This window comes from Misgurnus anguillicaudatus, chromosome 24, assembly GCF_027580225.2.
Source record: "Misgurnus anguillicaudatus chromosome 24, ASM2758022v2, whole genome shotgun sequence".
Classification (NCBI taxonomy): domain Eukaryota; kingdom Metazoa; phylum Chordata; class Actinopteri; order Cypriniformes; family Cobitidae; genus Misgurnus; species Misgurnus anguillicaudatus.
In genome coordinates, this window is record NC_073360.2 from 36,703,910 (window position 1) to 36,729,361 (window position 25,452).

At 32.7% G+C, this 25,452-nt stretch overlaps 1 protein-coding gene across 6 annotated transcripts in view; it reads left to right on the forward strand.

Moving 5' to 3' along the window:
• The window catches only part of fat3a (FAT atypical cadherin 3a), a 196,838-nt gene that overhangs the window by 148,553 nt on the left and 22,833 nt on the right, over positions 1-25,452 (forward strand). For all 6 annotated transcript variants that reach the window (XM_055197301.2, XM_055197302.2, XM_055197303.2 and 3 more), the window contains 10 exons: positions 7,362-7,558; positions 15,468-15,621; positions 15,707-15,940; positions 16,027-16,416; positions 18,523-18,737; positions 18,824-18,961; positions 22,389-22,532; positions 22,623-22,820; positions 23,010-23,234; positions 23,328-23,904. In XM_055197301.2, coding sequence (XP_055053276.2) covers positions 7,362-7,558; positions 15,468-15,621; positions 15,707-15,940; positions 16,027-16,416; positions 18,523-18,737; positions 18,824-18,961; positions 22,389-22,532; positions 22,623-22,820; positions 23,010-23,234; positions 23,328-23,904 — 2,472 coding nt within the window. The remainder of the gene's footprint in view (positions 1-7,361; positions 7,559-15,467; positions 15,622-15,706; positions 15,941-16,026; positions 16,417-18,522; positions 18,738-18,823; positions 18,962-22,388; positions 22,533-22,622; positions 22,821-23,009; positions 23,235-23,327; positions 23,905-25,452) is intronic.

Consider the following 25,452-nt stretch of genomic DNA (forward strand, 5'->3'; position numbering starts at 1 on the left):
GTCAAGGGGATACTTTATTCTTGTTTTAAGGATTTTTAGACATTACTTACTAATTAAGAATTGATTTTTGCAGTGTAGACTAACATTTAAAAGAACAGAAAGATTTTTTCTGTTCTGTGCACAGAGAGGTCCAGGAAAAAAAAGGATTTACTGCGGCTGGCGTCAAAGAAATTGGCCAGCACAAAGCTTAGATCTAAACCCCATTTGAACACATTTGGGATGAATTTACTGCGCTCCAGACCCCATCACCCAGCATCAGTACCTTACCTCACTGTGCTCCTGTGTTTGATTTAAAGCAAAATCTCACTGCTGTGCTCCAACATTTCATATGAAGCCTTCCAGAACGGTGGAAGCTGTTAAAGCAGCACGCGATTTAAAGGTTTTAAATGAAATCCTGCGGTCTTCCGCACCTGCATCTGTTGGTATTATAGCTCTTGAGTGCTCAAAATGTAAATGTGACCTGATTTTACGAGGCCTATTTTGGCTTGCGAGAATTAATGTTGAACAACGCTATTACGGGATGTCAGAAGTCCACAGTAATTACACCTCATTTATCCTTTTCCTGATAATGGATTTCTCGCTTTCGAGCTGCTTGCAGGATTTTGAACAGCACAACCGTACTGATTTTATAATGATTTTATGAAAACTGGGATGTAGCCGAGCACAGGCGGAGATCTGTGATGTGCAAATGCATCACCACACAGAAGGACGATAATACTGTGACATTTCAGCAAGTGGGAGTTAAGGTGGAAAGCATCTTTCAAAAGGGCAAAATATATATCTGCTTTTTATCAGCGCCGAGCTCAACGAGCTTTAAATCTGCTTTTATATTCAGGTAGTGTAGAACATCTCAACAAACAGATTGCAAACACGTATACAGAAATACACACCTCAGACATGTGCACAACTTCACTTACACACACACATACATATCTCACACACACACACACGACATCACATACAGGAATCTCAAACACACACACGCACACACATCTCACACACACACAAATACACACATACACACCTCAGACATATTCACATCACACACACATATGACATACAAGCACACACGCGCACACACCTCACAAACTTACACACATCTCACACACAAATACACACATACACACCTTAAACATATAGACAACTTCACTTACATACAGACAGACATATCTCACACAAACACACACATGACATACACACACACACACATGACATACATGCATCTAAAACAAACACACACACACACACACCTCACAAACATACACACATCACACACCCTAATACACACAAACACACCTCAGACATATACACAACTTCACTTACACACAGACATACAAATCTCAAACACACATCACATACATGCATCTCAAACAAACAAACACACACAACACACACACATACACCCCTCAGACATATACACAACTTAACTTACAGACAAACACAAACATACACAAATACACACCTCAGACATGTACACAACTTCACATACACACACACACATACGTATCTCTCACACACACATCACATACATGCATCTCAAACAAACACACACACAAATACACACATACACCCCTCAGACATATACACAACTTAACTTACACACACACGCACACACACACACACACACACACACATCAAATACATGCATCTCAAACAAACACAAACATACACAAATCACACACACAAATACACACCTCAAACATATACACAACTTCACATACACCCCTCAGACATATACTCAACTTCACTTACACAAACACACACACATACATATCTCACACACACATCACATACATGCATCTTAAACAAACACACACACACACAAATACACACATACACTCCTCAGACATATACACAACTTAACTTACACACACACACACACACACACACACATGCACACACACATCCAATACATGCATCTCAAACAAACATACACAAATCACACACACAAAAACACACCTCAAACATATATACAACTTCACATACACACCTCAGACATATACACAACTTCACTAACACAAATACGTATTTCACACACACATCACATACATGCATCTCAAACAAACACACACACAAATACACACATACACCCCTCAGACATATACACAACTTAACTTACACACACACACACAGACACACACACACACACACGCACACACACATCAAATACATGCATCTCAAACAAACAAACAAACACAAACATACACAAATCACACACACAAATACACACCTCAAACATATACACAACTTCACTTACACACACACACACACACACACACATACTTATCTCACTCACACATCACATACATGCATCTTAAACAAACACACACACACACAAATACACACATACACTCCTCAGACATATACACAACTTAACTTACACACACACACACACACACACACACATGCACACACACATCCAATACATGCATCTCAAACAAACATACACAAATCACACACACAAAAACACACCTCAAACATATATACAACTTCACATACACACCTCAGACATATACACAACTTCACTAACACAAATACGTATTTCACACACACATCACATACATGCATCTCAAACAAACACACACACAAATACACACATACACCCCTCAGACATATACACAACTTAACTTACACACACACACACAGACACACACACACACACACGCACACACACATCAAATACATGCATCTCAAACAAACAAACAAACACAAACATACACAAATCACACACACAAATACACACCTCAAACATATACACAACTTCACTTACACACACACACACACACACACACACATACTTATCTCACTCACACATCACATACATGCATCTCAAACACACACACACAAATACACACATACACCCCTCAGACATATACACAACTTAACTAACACACACACGCACACACACATCAAATACATGCAAACAAACACACACATCAAATACATCTCAAACAAACACAAACATACACAAATCACAAACACAAATACACACCTCAAACATATACACAACTTCACATACACACCTCAGACATTTACACAACTTCACTAACACAAATACGTATCTCACACACACATCACATACATGCATCTTAAACAAACACACACACACAAATACACACATACACCCCTCAGACATATACACAACTTAACTAACACACATACGTATCTCACACACACATCACATACATGCATCACAAACAAACACACACACACACCACACACACACACACACACGTTGCATACATGCATCACACACACACACACAAACACCTGAAAAACACACACACATACAGTATACACATGATACACACACACACACACACGCACACACACACACAGTTAACACACATCTTAAACAAATCCACACATACAGACCTCAGACAAATACACAACTTCACTTACAGTACACACACATACATATTTCAGATACACACATCACCCACACCTCACACACATACAGTATACACCTGACACACACACATACATGCATACACAGTTCACACACATCTTAAACACACACTTGAGTTAGGCTAGTTACCTAATGCCGTGACACACACACAAAGAAATCTCAACTTAGACACACACACGCATACACACCCAATACACTACCCACATACACATCTCACACATATACACAACATCATTCACACACACCTTACACATCTCTCTCTCTCATACACACCTCACACACTTGTAAATTAGCTGTTCAGAAACTCATAACATTGAATTAGGAAGCTGCCTTGTTCTATAATTCATGACACACACACACACACACACACACACACACAGAGAGAAACACACTCACTGGCTGGATCAGAATTTCCATTAAGCTCAACCTTTACCGTGATCATGATTTAAACTGTGCTGCCACCAGTAGGTGCAGTATTTTTAATAAGATTTACCATGTACAACACAAACACACAACTCAGACTGTTACACAGCATGAACGCTCGAGTCAACCCTCTGACATACAACACTTTAGACAACAATTGTTGAGTGTTGACATGTTCTCTGCTATTCTCTTTCTGTCCATTCCATTATCTCTCTCTCTCTCTCTCTCTCTCTCTCTCTCTCTCACTCACTCTCACACACACACACACACACACACACACACACACACACACACACAAGCACAAAGGTCAAACAGACTAATGCACTTTTCTCATCCCAGCAGCTCAAATCGGCTCATTGAGCTACACACAGCATCATAATACACACCTGAGGGAATGAATATCACACAAATATTCAGACCAATTTGAGCTACATAAATGGCTTTGTTTTCCAAAGCAATGGCATTGTGGGTGACATCACCTCTCGGGGTATTTTACTGCTCCTGTTATGTTCACCAGAGGAGTTTTTACAGATAATAATTTCTTCCTGGTTACCCTTAAAAGAGACATTTCACTTTTTTTTGAAAATGGGCTAATTTTCCATAGATATATACACTAGATGTCGCCTTGGGGTTTTAAGCATGCGTCAAAACCGCTGCCATCTTGGAACAGGGGTCTTGTCATAGGAAGTAGCACTTCGAATTCATGGACGATGCTGGACTTTGTTGCGTATGGATGTTAGGCCTACTAGCACTATGCATTATAGTAGGGCTGTCACAATGATTAAATTATCGTCTCACCGTGATAGTTTGACCTCATCGCAATGATTTCAGATCACCGCAATGATTGCACATTTCTCTAAGAAACACAAGGGGGAGCTGCAGCGCCTGTATAAACAAGACAGTATCAGATGGCGCAATTCTAAATTTAGGGAAGTGAAAGATGCTATTTTTAAGGAATATATTTTTTGCAGCCACTACAGACATGTGGTCCAGTACTAATATGACCTTAGTAGGATTGTCTACTATTTAAGGCCTGTTCTGGTATAGTTAGTTTAATTTAATTGCACTTTTATTTTTTGTTATTTTTCAGACACTTTATTGTGTTTATTTCTTATGAAGAATTTTCAGGTTTTGAAGGATATATTCGTTAAATAATTACTTTTAAATTTGTGTTATGTGTGTATTAATATTACCTGCTAAGTAAACCTTACAAAAGATTTAAATAATCACAACAATGTGTGAAAGTTATTTAATGAACAAACAAAAAAATTTATGAGAATTACATGTCAAAGCCCTAAAACAGACAATTAATCATCATAATCGTCACAATTTATTAGACAATTAACCGTCAGCCAAATTTCTTAATCGTGACCAGCCTACATTATAGTTAAAAAAAAGTAAATTTTCATAATATCAAAACGTTAATTTTTTCTGGACTCAATGCTAAATACAAGTCTGACTGTTGAAACTAACCAAAAGAAAACCAAGAAAATCGTATTCATGATGATTTATGTTATTTTATTTCTGTTACACCATTGCCTACAATGACGCTGATGCGGGATTCCCCTGTTTCAAGATGGCGGCTCTATTTGACGCATTCGGTCCAATGAACTGCCGTAGCCAAGGGGACATTTAGTGTACATATCTATGCTAATTTGTCACCTCGTTTGATTTTTACTGTTTTGTAATCCATTCCGCTGATCTACGGGTTTGGCGGCACCACTTTTAGCATAGCTTAGCATAATCTATTGAATCTGATTAGACCATTAGCATCGCGCTTAAAAAATAACCAAAGAGTTTCGATATTTTACCTATTTAAAACTTGACTCTTCTGTAGTTACATTGTGTACTAAGACTGACGAAAAATTAAAAGTTGTGATTTTCAAGGCAGATATGGCTAGGAACTATACTCTCATTCTGGCGTAATAATCAAGGAATTTGCTGCTGTAAGATGGCTGCAGGAGGCGTAGTGATACTACGCAGCGCCCGAAAACAGTCCCCTTGGTTACTTTTGATAGCAGGGGACTATTCTCGGGCACTGCGCAACATCACTGCGCAATGCCAATGGTCCAATCAGATTCAATGGATTATGCTAAGCTATGCTAAAAGTGGTAGCGCCAGACCCGGAGATCAGCTGAATGGATTCCAAAACGGTAAAAATCAAATGTTTAACTCTAGGGGAGCTGGAAAATGTGCATTTTTCAAAAAAAGTAGAGTGTCCCTTTAATGTTGTTGTGTTTTTAATGTAAAAGGTTATTGTACAAACGCTAAATAAAAAGATGTAATTGGTATTCATAGTTAGATTCATAGTTAGATATACTCAGTTGCAGTAAAATGTAATAAAAGCAGACGTCCCACCTTGCAAAATCTCATTTCAGGGAGGTAACTCACTGCCCCCTTTCAAAAAACCAACTATAATAATCAATACTAATAATATAATATTGTGTTAAATTTTATATTAAGTCTGTAGTGGCTCTTTTAACAGCTATGTTATTGAAATGAATATCAACTAAAAACTCATTAGTTTTGACCCTTGTTAAACGGGGGTACTTGTAATGTAATTAAAGTTTACTGAACTGAAAAGAGAGAATGAGGTTAATTGTAAGCCCGCCCACAGTGAAAACCGATTGGTCTAGTTGTCAGAAAGAAAGACCAGTCTTTGTCACTTCCTCTCGGCATTATGCTGCTATGTCAATTTCTTTAAAAAAAAAATGAACTTGACCCCTTTAACTCGCACGCTTTCAAATAATTGATTTCTGGGATATTTTACATCATTTGTGGGCATCGGGGAGCCGCTATTAATATGCGGGAGACGCCCGGGAGAGTTGGGATGTCTGGAAAAGTGTGGCAAATCTTTTAATGTCCAAATACGTTCGGGGCCCACTGTACGTGAATGAAAAAGAAAAGTGCAGAAGACACAAATGAAAGTGAAAATGTAGTTATTATAATGTAGTTGAAACCCTGATTATGAAGCAATTATGCATAGCCAGACCTCGCCGACAAGAGAGCGAGAAAGTGGGGTGATAAAATAGGAATTTGTCTCTGTTGTAGACGTTTCTGTGTGTTATCAGCCTCCAGCTGCGTTAAATGATGCTCTTTATTGGATAAATAAGGCGGTGTGTGTGTGTGTGTGTGTGTGTGTGTGTAATATGTGGGTTCAGTAATTGGATGCTTGTCAAAGTGGGCAGCTTTGATTATAGAGTAGTTTTCATTCTCTCGCTCTCTCTTGCTCTCTCTCTTTCTCTTTCTTCACTCGTGTGATTCATTAGGAAGGTTGTTATGTGATTGACCTAATTGATGCCATTGCTGATAATTTTAATGCGAATATGAAGAACTGATTATTATAATTTATACAAATGACCCTGACATCCCTGAATACTAATGAAGGTTTTTCAGACATCATTCTGTTGTGTGTTTTGTATGTGTTTGTCACCGATATGTTACAATCAGTAGTGGATTTTATTGCTACTTGGACTGTCACAGACTATTGAGAGACTGACTGTGCATTGTAAACTGTGTTTGTTTATAGGAGGAAACATAGGTGGTGTGTTTGCCCTCGGGTTGGTGCAGGGAGAATGGAAACTGTACGTTAAGCGTCCGTTGGACCGCGAGGAACGAGAGCTGTACTCCATCAACGTCACGGCGACAGACGGTCTTCACGTCTCCATGGCCACCGTGGAGGTTACGGTTATGGATGCGAATGACAACAGTCCCGTCTGTGATCCGGTCAGTGGAACCCTTGACGTTTTTAATAACTTTGGGGATATTCATAGTGATGTTTACATATTTAGTACTATTGTGCAGTACACAAAATTCAATTTTTGATCCTGGACAACAAAACCAGTCATACTGTAAGTAACACAGGTATATTTGTAGCAATAGTAAACAATACATGGGTCAAAATTATTGTTTTTATTCCAAAAATCATCAGGATATTAAGTAATATTCTTGTTGAAGATATTTTTACTCTAAATATATCCAAAATTTAATTATCATTAGTAATATGTTTTGCTAATGACTTCATTTGGACAACTTTAAAAGCAGTTTTCTCAATTTTTGGATTTTTTGCACCCTCAGATTTTCAAATAGTTGTATCTTGGCAAACGTAACAAACCACACATCAATGGAAAGCTTAGATTTCAGATGATTTATAAATGATGTCTAAATATCAAATGGTTTTGTGGACCAGGGTCACATTTATGGATTTCAGGGAGAAATAAAAGTACTTTTCTAGTCTTATGCTACGTACACACCAAACGCGGGGCATTGCGTTACTCGCTCTAGATTACACGTGGTATTTAACTTCGTGTCATGCCAATTTTTTGCTTGAGTTGAATATTTTCAACGTAAGCAAACGTGCCGTCCATATGCCGTCATTCGCATCTGATGGCATCTTTGCGTTGACTTTGTACGCAAATCGTTGAACTCGCGTTTGTTGTGTATGCCCCATTAAGCCAGCATGAGCATTGTTGTTTTAGCAAAGTTTTAATGACCATATTTTTCTGCTTCTATTAACATATTTACACATACAATTTATTCAACATTCAGACACAACTACAATTTATTAAATTCAGTAATTCACATCAATTTATTAAATTTACACCTACAATTTATTAAATATTCAGACACAACTACAATTTATTACATTCTTATTTATTAAATTCATTAAATTCACACCAATTTATTAAATTCACACCTAATTTATTAAACATTCAGACTCACCTACAATTTATTAAATTTTTTTTTAATTAAATTCATTAAATTCACACCAATTTATTAAATTCACACCTACAATTTATTAAACATTCAGACTCACCTACAATTTATTAAACTCTTATTTATTAAATTCACACAGCATGAGCATTGTTGTTTTAGCAAAGTTTTAATGACCATATTTTTCTGCCTCTATTAACATACATAAAGTAAATATGTACACAAAATAAAAAACACAAGTTTAGGGCAAAATGGCTTCTGACAAAAGTCAGGCCTTTCTTGGCACTTCTTAAAATTTTGGAGAAGACTAAAGTCTTGAAGTCATTAGATTAGAATTAAATTTCTTTTTTTTTGAAAAATGAAATTAGGCATCAAACTAAAAAAAACTTAAAATGAAGAGCTTAACGTTCCCATGATAAAATCTATTAAGTTAAATTATTATTATTTTTAAATAAATGATTATTGTAGTATAATTGTAATGTAACAATCATAATTATCTAATAAATACGGTTGATATATTGGGGGTCTCTGTTTCTTAAAGAGGTCCTTGGTATAGATCATCTCAGTTCCAAAGAAATGTACCCGACCCGAATCACTTTTTATCTACACCCGACGTGCATAAACAATTTTCTTAAAAAGAAGGACCCGACGTGAGACAAACCTGACAAAAACAGAGGAGGGGTTGGAAAAGGACTCGATGCACACGTGAGATATTTTAGGTTTTCCCGGGTCCGTTCGGCAAAACACATTTATTTTAAATTACTCGAAACCCGGGCCACTAATATTATACCCGACCCGTGTCCGAGGCACACATGAAACTTTTAGACCCAAGCGATCTCGGGTTGGACCCCAGGGGTTTTTTTTAGACCTGAGTGGATCCGTGAAGACCTCTACTCCTTGCCCTGAAAAGGTTGAAGACCTCTGTATTAAACTATATTATTGCTTAAACGGCAAATCAAGTGGTGGCCTGGTGGAAAAGCCAGAATTAATGAGTCCTCCTACGGCACCCAGCCTTGTTAAAATCAGGTCAAGTTGTAAATTAGGTCCGCCTGTTTAGTGAGTCTTAAATCCTACACTCTAAAAAAACAAACGGTGCTATATAGCACCAAAACTGTTGATCTGAATCGCAACCATAGAAGAACCGTTTTTAGTGCCATATAGAACCGGTGAAGCACCGGTGAAGAACCGGTGAAGCACCTGTGTAGAACCATATAGGTGCCATATAGCACCACTATAGCACCACATTTGGTTCTGCGTGGCACTGTATGGTTCTACACAGGTGCTTCATCGGTGCTTCGCCGGTGCTGTATGGCACTAGAAACGGTTCTTCTATGATTACGAGCAAAGAACCACTTTTGGTGCTATATAGCACCGTTTGTTTTTAGAGTGTAGTGAGCTGCTAGACAGCATTCTTGAGCATCAAACATGCATAATTTCTAATAAAATCAAATCCATTAAACAACCAGACACACCTACAATTAATACATTTTTATTTATTAAATTCATTAAACTCACACCAATTTATTAAATTTACACCTACAATTTATTAAACATCGTGACACACCTATACAATTTATTAAATTTGTATTTAATAAATTCACACCTATTTATTACATTTACACCTACAATTTATTAAACATTCAGACTCACCTACAATTTATTAAATTCACATCTATTTATTAAATTTACACCTACAATTTATTAAATATTCAGACACAACTACAATTTATTAAATTCATATCTATTAAATGTATTAAATTCAAACCAACTTATTAAATTTACACCTACAATTTATTAAACATACAGACACACCTACAATTTATTAAATTCTTATTTATTAAATTCATTTAATTCACACCAATTTATTAAATTTACACCTACAATTTATTAAACATTCAGACTCACCTACAATTAATTAATTTTTTATTTATTAAATTCATTAAATTCACACCAATTTATTAAATTCACACCTACAATTTATTAAACATTCAGACTCACCTACAGTTTATTAAATTCTTATTTATTAAATTCACACCAATTTATTAAACATTCACACACACCTACAATTTATTAAATTCTGATTTATTAAATTCATTAAATTCTAACTTATTTATTAAATTCACACCTACAATTTATTAAATATTCAGACACACCTACAATTTATTAAATTCTTATTTATTAAATTCATTTAATTCTTATTAAATTCATTAAATTCAAACTTATTTATTAAATTTACACCTACAATTTATTAAACATTCAGACTCACCTATAATTTATTAAATTCTTTGTTTATTAAATTCACACCAATTTATTAAATTTACACTTACAATTTATTAAACATTCAGACACACCTACAATCTATTAAATTCTGATTTATTAAATTAATTAAATTTAAACTTATTTATTAAATTCACACCTACAATTTATTAAATATTCAGACACATCTACAATTTATTAAATTCTTATTTATTAAATTCAAGAAATTCACACCTATTTATTAAATTTACACCTACAATTTATTAAACATTCAGACACCCCTACAATCTATTAAATTCTGATTTATTAAATTCATTAAATTCAAACTTATTTATTAAATTTACACCTACAATTTATTAAATTCTTATTTTTTAAATTCAATAAATTCACACCTATTTATTAAATTTACACCTACAATTTATTAAACATTCAGACACACCTACAATTTATTAAATTCTTATTTATTAAATTCATTAAATTCAAACTTATTAATTAAATTTACACCTACAATTTATTAAATTCTTATTTATTAAATTAATTAAATTCACACATATTTATTACATTGACACCTACAATTTATTAAACATTCAGACTCACCTACAATTTATTAAATTCTTATTTATTAAATTCACACATATTTATTAAATTTACACTTACAATTTATTAAACATTCAGACTCACCTACAATTTATTAAATTCTTATTTATTAAATTCACACATATTTATTAAATTTACACCTAAAATGTATTAAACATTCAGACTCACCTACAATTTATTAAATTCTTTGTTCATTAAATTCACACTAATTTATTAAATTTACACTTACAATTTATTAAACATTCAGACACACCTACAATTTATTAAATTCTTTGTTTATTAAATTCACACCAATTTATTAAATTCACACCTACAATTTATTAAACATTCAGACTCACCTACAATTTATTAAATTCTTATTTATTAAATTCACACATATTTATTAAATTTACACCTAAAATGTATTAAACATTCAGACTCACCTACAATTTATTAAATTCTTTGTTCATTAAATTCACACCAATTTATTAAATTTACACTTACAATTTTTTAAACATTCAGACTCACCTACAATTTATTAAATTCTTTGTTTATTAAATTCACACCAATTTATTAAATTTACACTTACAATTTATTAAACATTCAGACTCACCTACAATTTATTAAATTCTTATTTATTAAATTCACACATATTTATTACATTGACACCTACAATTTATTAAACATTCAGACTCACCTACAATTTATTAAATTTTTATTTATTAAATTCACACCAATTTATTAAATTTACACTTACAATTTATTAAACATTCAGACACACCTACAATTTATAAAATTCTGATTTATTAAATTTATTAAATTCAAACTTATTTATTAAATTCACACCTACAATTTATTAAATATTCAGACACATCTACAATTTATTAAATTCTTATTTATTAAATTCAAGAAATTCACACCTATTTATTAAATTTACACCTACAATTTATTAAATATTCAGACACATCTACAATTTATTAAATTCTTATTTATTAAATTCAAGAAATTCACACCTATTTATTAAATTTACACCTACAATTTATTAAACATTCAGACACCCCTACAATCTATTAAATTCTGATTTATTAAATTCATTAAATTCAAACTTATTTATTAAATTTACACCTACAATTTATTAAATTCTTATTTTTTAAATTCAATAAATTCACACCTATTTATTAAATTTACACCTACAATTTATTAAACATTCAGACACACCTACAATTTATTAAATTCTTATTTATTAAATTCATTAAATTCAAACTTATTAATTAAATTTACACCTACAATTTATTAAATTCTTATTTATTAAATTAATTAAATTCACACATATTTATTACATTGACACCTACAATTTATTAAACATTCAGACTCACCTACAATTTATTAAATTCTTATTTATTAAATTCACACATATTTATTAAATTTACACTTACAATTTATTAAACATTCAGACTCACCTACAATTTATTAAATTCTTATTTATTAAATTCACACATATTTATTAAATTTACACCTAAAATGTATTAAACATTCAGACTCACCTACAATTTATTAAATTCTTTGTTCATTAAATTCACACCAATTTATTAAATTTACACTTACAATTTATTAAACATTCAGACACACCTACAATCTATTAAATTCTGATTTATTAAATTAATTAAATTCAAACTTATTTATTAAATTCACACCTACAATTTATTAAATATTCAGACACACCTACAATTTATTAAATTCTTATTTATTAAATTCAAGAAATTCACACCTATTTATTCAGTTTACACCTACAATTTATTAAATTCTTATTTATTAAGTGTATTAAATTCATTAAATTCACACCTATTTATTAAATTCACACCTACAATTTATTAAACATTCAGACTCACCTACAATTTATTAAATTCTTATTTATTAAATTCACACATATTTATTAAATTTACACCTAAAATGTATTAAACATTCAGACTCACCTACAATTTATTAAATTCTTTGTTCATTAAATTCACACCAATTTATTAAATTTACACTTACAATTTATTAAACATTCAGACACACCTACAATTTATTAAATTCTTTGTTTATTAAATTCACACCAATTTATTAAATTCACACCTACAATTTATTAAACATTCAGACTCACCTACAATTTATTAAATTCTTATTTATTAAATTCACACATATTTATTAAATTTACACCTAAAATGTATTAAACATTCAGACTCACCTACAATTTATTAAATTCTTTGTTCATTAAATTCACACCAATTTATTAAATTTACACTTACAATTTTTTAAACATTCAGACTCACCTACAATTTATTAAATTCTTTGTTTATTAAATTCACACCAATTTATTAAATTTACACTTACAATTTATTAAACATTCAGACTCACCTACAATTTATTAAATTCTTATTTATTAAATTCACACATATTTATTACATTGACACCTACAATTTATTAAACATTCAGACTCACCTACAATTTATTAAATTCTTTGTTTATTAAATTCACACCAATTTATTAAATTTACACTTACAATTTATTAAACATTCAGACACACCTACAATTTATTAAATTCTTATTTATTAAATTCATTAAATTCAAACTTATTAATTAAATTTACACCTACAATTTATTAAATTCTTATTTATTAAATTAATTAAATTCACACATATTTATTACATTGACACCTACAATTTATTAAACATTCAGACTCACCTACAATTTATTAAATTCTTATTTATTAAATTCACACATATTTATTAAATTTACACTTACAATTTATTAAACATTCAGACTCACCTACAATTTATTAAATTCTTATTTATTAAATTCACACATATTTATTAAATTTACACCTAAAATGTATTAAACATTCAGACTCACCTACAATTTATTAAATTCTTTGTTCATTAAATTCACACCAATTTATTAAATTTACACTTACAATTTATTAAACATTCAGACACACCTACAATCTATTAAATTCTGATTTATTAAATTAATTAAATTCAAACTTATTTATTAAATTCACACCTACAATTTATTAAATATTCAGACACACCTACAATTTATTAAATTCTTATTTATTAAATTCAAGAAATTCACACCTATTTATTCAGTTTACACCTACAATTTATTAAATTCTTATTTATTAAGTGTATTAAATTCATTAAATTCACACCTATTTATTAAATTCACACCTACAATTTATTAAACATTCAGACTCACCTACAATTTATTAAATTCTTATTTATTAAATTCACACATATTTATTAAATTTACACCTAAAATGTATTAAACATTCAGACTCACCTACAATTTATTAAATTCTTTGTTCATTAAATTCACACCAATTTATTAAATTTACACTTACAATTTTTTAAACATTCAGACTCACCTACAATTTATTAAATTCTTTGTTTATTAAATTCACACCAATTTATTAAATTTACACTTACAATTTATTAAACATTCAGACTCACCTACAATTTATTAAATTCTTATTTATTAAATTCACACATATTTATTACATTGACACCTACAATTTATTAAACATTCAGACTCACCTACAATTTATTAAATTTTTATTTATTAAATTCACACCAATTTATTAAATTTACACTTACAATTTATTAAACATTCAGACACACCTACAATCTATTAAATTCTGATTTATTAAATTAATTAAATTCAAACTTATTTATTAAATTCACACCTACAATTTATTAAATATTCAGACACACCTACAATTTATTAAATTCTTATTTATTAAATTCAAGAAATTCGCACCTATTTATTCAGTTTACACATACAATTTATTAAATTCTTATTTATTAAATGTATTAAATTCATTAAATTCACACCTATTTATTAAATTCACACCTACAATTAATTAAATATTCAGACACACCTACAACTTATTAAATTTTTGTCTTATTGTCAAAATATAAAAAAATTATTTTTGCAAACTTTGGCCATTTTATATTGGAAAGCACCGATTGGAGAAGAAGTGTTTTTCACTCGCAACAACACAGATTCACCACTAAATCTGCTTAAAGCTGATGTAAACTCTTGTGTGCAGGCCGTGTATTCGGTGTCCGTGTCTGAAGATGTTCCTCTGAATAAACAAATCCTGCGGGTCAGAGCTACAGACGCAGACAAGGGTTCAAACGCTCAGATCCAGTTCTCGTTGTTTGGTTCTGGTTCTGAGGATTTCAGCATACACCCCCATACAGGTACTCGCTTGCTCTTTGTGTTCTTGTGCTTTTAAGAACTTCGAAGGAAGTTTCTCCTGAGCATCATCTCCGTCTCCTTCTGTAGGTGAGCTGAAGACCGCCGTGGCATTGGACCGTGAGAAGGTGGAGCGGTACTCTTTGGTTGCCCGGGCGACGGATGGAGGCGGTCTGTGGTGTGAAGCTGAGGTGGTGGTGGTTCTGCTGGATGTGAATGACAGCCCGCCTCTCTTCAGCATGACCCATTATACAGCCAGCGTGTATGAGAACACTGCCACTAAAGCCCTGCTGACCAGAATACAGGCCATTGATCCTGACCTGGGTACGAACACAACCCAAAACGGTCACAAAACCGTTGTGTTGTTATTTTAGATCAAAATAATCCCATCTGTATTTGTTTTATCGCAGGCGTTAATCGTAAGGTAGTTTACTCTCTGCTCGACTCAGCCGATGGGTTCTTCTCTATCGACAAGTCGTCTGGCATCGTGGTATTGGAGCGTCTGTTGGATCGCGAGGTTCAGTCTTCGTACCGTATAACGGTCCGCGCCTCGGATCAGGGCGTCCCCGTTCGTCTCTCGTCTCTCGCCAACATAACCATCACGGTTCTGGACATCAATGACAACCCGCCCGTGTTTGAGAGGAGAGATTATCTGGCCACTCTTCCTGAAGATGTTGCTGTGGGTACGGAGGTGGTGCAGGTCTACGCTGCCAGTAAAGATATCGGCACTAACGCTGACATTTACTACAACATCCGCTCTGGAAACCAGCAGGGTCATTTCACCATTAACATAAACACAGGTGACGTCAACACAAACACACTCAACCTCACACAAATAAACACCTAAACACACCTTTCAATTTTTCTTTCTTTCTTTCTTTTCTCTTTTTTTATTTCACTTTTTCTTTCTTTTACTTTTACTTTTTCTTTCTTTCACTTTTTCTTTCTTTCACTTTCTTTATTTCTTTAACTTTTTCTTTCTTTCTTTCTTCCTTTCTTTCTCTTTTTCTTTCTTTCTTTCTTTCACTTTTTCTTTCTTTCACTTTCTTTATTTCTTTAACTTTTTCTTTCTTTCTTTCTTCCTTTCTTTCTCTTTTTCTTTCTTTCTTTCTTTCACTTTTTCTTTCTTTCACTTTTTCTTTTTTCTTTCACTTTTTCTTTATTTATTTTTTCTTTCACTTTTTCTTTCTGTCTGTACTTTTCTTCCTTCCTTTCTTTTTTCAATTTTTCTTTCTTTTGCTTTTTTCTTCCTTTTTTCTTTCTTTCTTTGTCTTCCATTCTTTTAAGTTCTTTCCCCTCTTTCTTGCGTTTTTTTGCGTTTTTCTTTCTTTCGCTTTCGCTTTTACTTTTTGTCTTTTTCTTTCTTATTGTCTTTTAATTTTTTTCTTATTCAGTTTTTTCTTTATCTCTTTCTTTCGCTTTATCTTTCTTTTTGTTTATTTCTTTCTCTTACTTTCTTTTTTGTTTTTCTTTCTTTCTTTGGCTTTTTCTTTCTTTCTTTAGCCTTTCTTACTTTCTTTCGCTCTTCCTTCCTTTCAATTGTTCTTTTTTTGCTTTTCCTTCCTTTTTTCTTTCTTTCTTTTTAGTTCTGTCCCCCTTTTTCATGTGTTTTTTTTCTTTCGTTTTTCTTTCTTTCGCTTTCACTTTTTGTCTTTTCTTTCTTATTGTCTTTTTATTTTTTCTTATTCTGTTTTTTTCTCTTTCTTTCTTTCTTTCTTTCTTTCTTTCTTTCCTTTTCTTTCACTTTATCTGTCTTTCTTTTTGTTTATTTCTTTCTCTTACTTTCTTTTTCTTTCACTTTTTCTTTGCCTTGTATACTTTCATTCACTCTTCCTTCCTTCCTTTTACTTTTTTCTTTCTTTTGCTTTTCCATCCTTTTTTCTTTCTTTCTTCCCCTTCCTTTCTTTTTAGTTCTTTTTTCATTTCATTCTTTCTGCCTTTTTTATTCTTTCTTATTCTGTCTTTCTTTCTGTCTTTCTTCAGCTTTTTTGTTTTCTTTCTTTTTCCTTTTTTGCTTTCTCCATATTTTTTATTACTATATCTCTCTATTTTCACTTTTTGCTTTCTTTAACTCTTTCTTTTTTCTGTCTTTCTTTCACTTTCTGTCTTTTTCACTTTCTTTCGCTCTTTTGCATTCTTTGTTTCTTTCTTTCACTATTTCTATTATTTTTATTTCCTCTCCTTTATTCTTTTTGTTTCTCTGCATATTTCTTTTTCTTTTCTTTTCTTTTTGTTTTTTTCTTTTATTCCCCTAACCTTTTATTATTTCTTTTGCTCTTTTGCATTCTTTCTGTTATTTGTCTTTCACTCTATCTATCATTCTTTTGTTATTCTCTTTCATTTTTTTCTCTTAACTTTTTTCTTTTCCTTTTTTCTCTTTGTAATTATTTTTTTCCCCCTTCTCTTTAACACTTTATAATAAGGGCTCATGAATCATAATGAACTAATACCTAAATTAATTCTTGCTTAAATATGAAGTAATCATATTTGAAGAGTCATCATTAACTACATCATGACTCAACACATGCATTCATTGTTAATTAATACATTAACTAACAACTAAAAAACATGTAATTTTGTACTTAATGATGACTCTTTATTAGTTTATGATTAGTACATGCATTAACTCAGCATTTGTTCATGCTTGAAGTAAAAATAAATGTATGAATTAGTTCATTATGATTCATAGACCCTTATTATATAGTGTGACCTTTTCAATCATTCTTTTTCAGTCTTTCTTTCACTTTCTTTCTTTCTTTGTCCCTTGCTCTCTCTCACTTTCTTTCTTATGCTCATATGGAAAAACATGAATTAATCCTCTTTATCTTGCATGAATCTTCGTGTTTTCAGTGTGACATTATGTAATATCACTCTATAGTAAAATTAACCCCTTTATGACCCAACAGGTGCCATCTCAGTGTCTCGACCTTTAGACTTCGAGTCCTGTAAGGATTACTTCCTAACTGTGGAGGCCACGGATGGCGGGACTCCGCCCCTTGGTGCTGTTACCATGGTGAACATCAACCTGACAGACGTCAATGACAACGCCCCCATGTTCAGCCGCGACGCCTATAGCGTGTCCATTATTGAAGACGCAAACATAGGAGACACCGTGGTGAAGGTAACCGAATCAACCATTCATAAAACCCCCAACTATTATTTATTGACATCAACGTTATAATTTATTCTTATTTTATGGTTGCCTAGGTGACTGCGGAGGACATCGATAGCCAGGCGAACGGCGACATCCTGTATTCCATTGTCAGCGGTGACCGAGAGAATCAGTTCTTCATTGAACCAATCACAGGCCAGATCAAAGTCAACAAGCAGCTGGATCGAGAAACGGTGAGAAACGTGGGACTTCTCTGTGGTAACGGTTACCATGACAACCAACATGATTGAGAAATCAATGCGTAAAATAGGGCAAAAATCCCACAAAGATTTTATTTAAAGTGACACAGATCAGCCAACAGCTGAAGAGAATAAGAAATCAAATCCTCTAGAGGAGACAGAGTCAAGCCTTTAATAATGTACATGGTTGTAATGATTTATTTAATATGAATGATCCTTCATATGTAGTACTATTAATAATATCTGTTAAAGCTTTACCAAAAGAGATGATTTTGGGATTTGCTTTGGTACAGTAAATATTGATCAGATGACTGAAAGTGCATTTGTAAAAATCTTGACATAGATATTTATACCTCCAAAATCAACTATTTTCTAAAAGAAATAAACTATAAATAAATAAATAAAGTGTAATGAAAATAACATTTAATTTGATAGTTTTCAGGAGTTACAGTTGCCATTAGCAGTTGTGAAAAGAGTTTAATGTAACCTGATCTGTAATATATCTTTAAACACTAGATGGTGCTAAAGCTTCTTTACATCATAAGCACAACATCACTTCTATTCCCAGAGTATTGACAGGTTTCTCTTTTATTCTCATGATAAAGTCATCGTTGTTTACATGAATAACTCTGCAACCCACTTACTTTATTTTTTTCTTTTGTCTTTGTAGTTCTTTCTTTCATTTGCTTTTTATTTCTTTTGTTCTTTATTTGACTTTTTTTTCTCTTTTTCTTACTATTTCTTTCTTTATCTTCCTTTCTTTTTAGTTCTTTCATTCATTCTTTCTATTTTTCTTTTTTTGTTCTCACTTTTGTATTTTCTTTCTTTCCTTCTATCTTATTTTGTTCTTTCTTTCTTACCCTTTGTTTTTCTCTCTGTCTTTCACTCTTTTGTGTTTTTATCTTTTTTAGTTTTTTCTTTCTTTCTTTAAATTTTTTGCTTTTTTTAGTTTTTTCCGCTTTTTCTTTCTTTCTTTACCTTTTTTGCTTTTTTTCTTTCTAACGCTTTTTCTTTCTTGTTTGTAGTTATTTCTTTCTTTCACTTTTTCTTTCTTTCTTTTTTATTTCTCTTTTCCTTTCTTTCTTTTTCTTTCTTCCTTTCTTTCTTTTTTGTTCTAACTTTGGTCTTTTTCTTTCTTTCTATCTTATTTTGTTCTTTCTTTCTTACTCTTTGTTTTTCTCTCTGTCTTTCACTCTTTTGCGTTTTTATCTTTTTTAGTTTTTTCTTTCTTTCTTTAAATTTTTTTTGCTTTTTTTCTTTCTAACGCTTTTTCTTTCTTGTTTGTAGTTATTTCTTTCTTTCACTTTTTCTTTCTTTCTTTCTCTTTCTTTCTTTCTTTCTTTCTTTCTTTCTTTTTTATTTCTCTTTTCCTTTCTTTCTTTTTCTTTCTTCCTTTCTTTCTTTTTCTTTCTTCCTTTCTTTCTTTTTTGTTCTCACTTTGGTCTTTCTTTCTTTCTATCTTATTTTGTTCTTTCTTTCTTACTCTTTGTTTTTCTCTCTATCATTCACTTACTTATACTTTTTATCACTTTTTTAAAAAATGTTTGCTTTTTTCTTTCTTTTACTTCTATAGTTGTTTCTTTCTTTTTTACTTTTCTTTGACTTTTTCTTTCTTTCTTTTTTATTTCTCTTTTCCTTTCTTTCTTTTTCTTTCTTCCTTTCTTTATTTTTTGTTCTAACTTTGGTCTTTTTCTTTCTTTCTATCTTATTTTGTTCTTTCTTTCTTACTCTTTGTTTTTCTCTCTGTCTTTCACTCTTTTGCGTTTTTATCTTTTTTAGTTTTTTCTTTCTTTCTTTAAATTTTTTTTGCTTTTTTTCTTTCTAACGCTTTTTCTTTCTTGTTTGTAGTTATTTCTTTCTTTCACTTTTTCTTTCTTTCTTTCTTTCTTTCTTTTTTATTTCTCTTTTCCTTTCTTTCTTTTTCTTTCTTCCTTTCTTTCTTTTTCTTTCTTCCTTTCTTTCTTTTTTGTTCTCACTTTGGTCTTTCTTTCTTTCTATCTTATTTTGTTCTTTCTTTCTTACTCTTTGTTTTTCTCTCTATCATTCACTTACTTATACTTTTTATCACTTTTTTAAAAAATGTTTGCTTTTTTCTTTCTTTTACTTCTATAGTTGTTTCTTTCTTTTTTACTTTTCTTTCACTTTTTCTTTCTTTCTTTCTTCCTTTTTCTTTCTTCCTTTCTTTCTTTTTTGTTCTCACTTTGGTCTTTCTTTCTTTCTATCTTATTTTGTTCTTTCTTTCTTACTCTTTGTTTTTCTCTCTATCATTCACTTACTTATACTTTTTATCACTTTTTTAAAAAATGTTTGCTTTTTTCTTTCTTTTACTTCTATAGTTGTTTCTTTCTTTTTTACTTTTCTTTCACTTTTTATTTCTTTCTTTCTTCCTTTTACTTTTCCTTTCTTTTTCTTTGCTTTCATTCTTTCACTTTTTATTTCTTCCGTTCTTTATTTCACTTTTTCTTTCTTACTTTCTTTTTTCTTTCTTTTTCTTCCTTTCTTTTTAGTTATTTCTTTCTATTTTCTTTTTGTTATCACTTTTGTCTTTTTCTTTCTTTCTTTTATTTTATCTTATTTTGTCCTTTCTTTTTTCTCTTTGCTTTTCTCTCTGACTTTTACTTTTTTATACTTTTTTGCTTTTTATCACTTTTTTCAATTTTTTGCTTTTCTTTCTTTTACTTTTTTCTTTCTTTCGATTTTTCTTTCTTACTTTCTTTTTTCCTTGTAGTTGTTTCTTTCTTTTTTTACTTTTCTTTCAATTTTCCTTTCTTTTTATTTTCCTTTTCCTTTCTTCCTTACTTTCTTTCTTTTTAGTTTTTTCTTTCTGTTTTTTTTTTGCTCTCACTTTTGTCTTTTTCTTTCTTTTCTTCTATCTTATTTTGTAATTTCTTTCTTTTGCTTTTTCTGTCTTTCTTTTTTTACTCTTTAGCTTTTTTAACTCTTTTTATCTCTTTCTTTCACTTTCACTTTTTCTCTTTTATTTTCATGATAATTGTCTTTATTAAGTCATCATTGTTTACATTCATACTCTTTTTCTTTCTTTTGCTTTTTCCTTCTTTCTATTTTTCTTTCTTACTTTCTTTTTTCTTTGTAGTTGTTTCTTTTTTACTTTTCTTTCACTTTTCCTTTCTTTTTTCTTTTACTTTTCCTTTCTTTTTCTTTGCTTTCTTTCTTTCACTTTTTATTTCTTCCGTTCTTTATTTCACTTTTTATTTCTTACTTTTGCTTTCTCTATTTCTCTTTCTTGTCTTTCATTTTTTTACTCTTTAGCTTTTTATCTCTTTCTTTCGCTTTCACTTTTTCTCTTTTATTTTCATGACAATTGTCTTTATTAAGTCATCATTGTTTACATGAATACTTTACGCACCCCACTGACTTTTGGTACATTTCTCTTTCTATATCTCTCTCTCTCTCTCACTAGATGGCTAGTTACTCATTGTCCGTGAGAGCGCTTGACAGTGGCACACCAGCCATGTCCTCTACTGTACAGGTCAACATTGACATCTCAGACGTCAATGACAACCCGCCCACTTTCACTCCAGCCAATCACACTGCAGTTATACAGGTACAGTCACGAGTGGCGGTCAAATCGATCAAATAATCCAATCGCATCCAATAATATCAATAAAGTAATGTGCGCTTAATTCGTCAACAGGAAAACAAGCCGATGGGAACGAGTGTTCTCCAGCTGTCTGTCATGGATAAGGATGCCAGCCATAACGGCCCTCCTTTTCATTTCCGCATCCTATCAGGAAATGAGGGGGCGTGGTTTAAGCTGGACAGAGAGGGGCTGTTGACATCCAATCAGGTGTTCCGAAGGTCAGAGGGCACTGAATACGTCATTCAAGTGCAGGTATAATCATATTAATATTGTTTGTTTTTTACAAATATATTTTTATTTACATTTAGGCATTTAGCAGACAATTTTATCTAAGCAAACTTACAAAAACACATTTTAATCAAATCACAGAACACATGCAAAACTTTTCCTGTCCCCACTGATTGGTCAGCTGTTTGATTGACATGATTTTTTGCATCATAGGCGAGTGACTCAGGTCGTCCAGCTCTGTCATCCACTGCGACTGTATTGGTGCGTGTTATAGAGGAGAGCGTACACAAGCCTGCGGCGTTACCTTTACATGTGCACATTGTAACAATGGAAGACGAGTTTCCGGGAGGCGTGATTGGTCAGATACACGCAACGGACCAGGATGCATTTGATATACTCACTTATGGACACACACACCAGCAAAGCAGCCTTTTTAAGGTATGTGTGTGTCCTTGTATGTTCATTTGTTGATTTTAATCTCTTTGTTTGAACAACAGTGTCTGACAGTGTTTGTCCTCATGTTCCTGTCAGGTGAGCCCTAGAGACGGTCGAATCATCGCTCTGAGCGGATTGGACGCTGGCCGCTACACCCTCAACGCTACGGTTACAGATGGCCGCTTCACCGTGAGCGTTCCCGTGAGCGTGCACGTGGAGCAGGCCTCCGTCGAAATGCTCCATGACGCAGTGACGATCAGATTCGACCGCGTCTCTCCTCACGACTTTGTCTCTCGCTACCTCCCCTCGGTCAGACGCGTTCTTTCCAGCGTCATGGCAACGACCCGTCCTGACGCTCTGCATGTGCTCAGCGTGCAGCCCGTCGAGTCCACCGGGCAGCTGGACCTGCTGGTTGCCGTGGAGACGGCAGAAGGCAGCGGGTTCTACAAGGCGGCATTCGTCACGCAGAAACTGAGCTCGGCCCGGCGTCAGTTAGACCAGGTCCTGAGGGTATCGGCGGTTCTGGATAAAAACTGCTCGGGTCTGGACTGCAGGGAAGCCCAGTGTGAACAGACCATCACGCTGGATTCACACAGTCTGCTCACGTACAGCTCCACCAAAATCAGTTTCGTCTCACCAAAGTTTCACAGGAACACACGCTGTGTGTGCAGCGGTAAGTTGTACATTGCTCTTTTATGTATACTTATATAGTGAGCACTTTTATGTATACTGTAACAACTTTGTTCATCTTCAGAACACAAATGAACAAGAGTTTTCTAAACCCCCATAGACAGCAATGCAACTTTTAAGGCTCAGAAAGGCAATAATGACATCATTATAATAGTCCATGTGACCACGTTGGTTCAATCTTTGATTTCACCCTGCCTCAGACATAGATATATAGATGCCCCATTACCATCTGTTTGGGGGATGCATCAATATACAGTAGCGTCCGAATTGTTCTTCTATGGCATCGTTGTTTGGTGTTTGTAGTTTTTAAAAAAAAATTATATACACTACCAATCAAAAGTTTTGGGACACTCGTTCTTTTTTTATATACACTATAAATTTCACATTACAGAATAATAATAAACTCGTCCAAACTATGGCATAACAAAAATGTCACTATGGGAATTTTGTGGTGACTAAAAGCATCTTACATAAATGTAAAACTCAGATTTTATCATATCTCACTCGGGGCGATCCGAATTGGGCAGTGCGATTGCCGCGAAAAAATTTGTTATTCGCCTTAAACGTGTCTTTGCGCAAGTTAAAAATATTCAATTTGAGTGAGAAATTTGCATGACACAAAGTTAAATCGTGACAGTAATCTAGAGCAAGGAACGTGTAATTTATTTTCACAAATCATTGAATTTCGCGTTTGGTGTGTACGCCCCCATTATTCTGTGTGAAGCATCACGCTCCTCGCTCTAGATTACTTGTGGGATTTAACTTTGTGTCATGCAAATTTTTCACTTTAGTTAAAAATTGGCGTTTCAAATTCAACGATTTACACAAGTAGATTGCATAAAAAGTCAATGCAAAGATGCGAAGAGATGCGTTTGGGCGAATAGCGTATTTTCGCAGTGCGAATGCAAAACGCGTTATTCGCCTCAAGCGTGTCTTCGCGCAAGTTGAAAATATTCAACTCAAGTGAAAAATTTACATGACACAAAGTTAAATCCCGCGAGTAATCTAGAGCAAGGAACGTAAAGCTTCGCGCGTGGTGTGTAGGCAGCTTAATGGGGGCGTACACACCAAACGCGAATTCAACGATTTGCTCAAGTAGATTACATACAAAGTCACGAATACACGCGTTCGGGGCGAATTGTAAATTTTCGTAGCAATCGTGCTGTCCAATTCGCGTCATTAGAAAATAAACTCAAGCGAAAAATATAGATGCTAACTCATACGGGGCGAAAATTGGACAGTGCGATTGCCGCGAAAACACACTATTCTCTCAAACGCGTCTTTGCGCAAGTTGAAAATATTTAACTAAAGCTAAACATTTGCATAACACAAAATTAAATCCCGTGAGTAATCTAAAAGAGGAACGTTATGCTTCGCGCTTGGTATGTAGATTACATAAAAAGTCAAAGCAAAGAATAGACGCGCTCAGGGCGAATAGCACATTTTCGCAGCAATCGCGTCGTCCAATTAGCATCATTTGAAAATAAACTCAAGCGAAAAATATAGATGCAAACTCACGCGGGGCGATGCG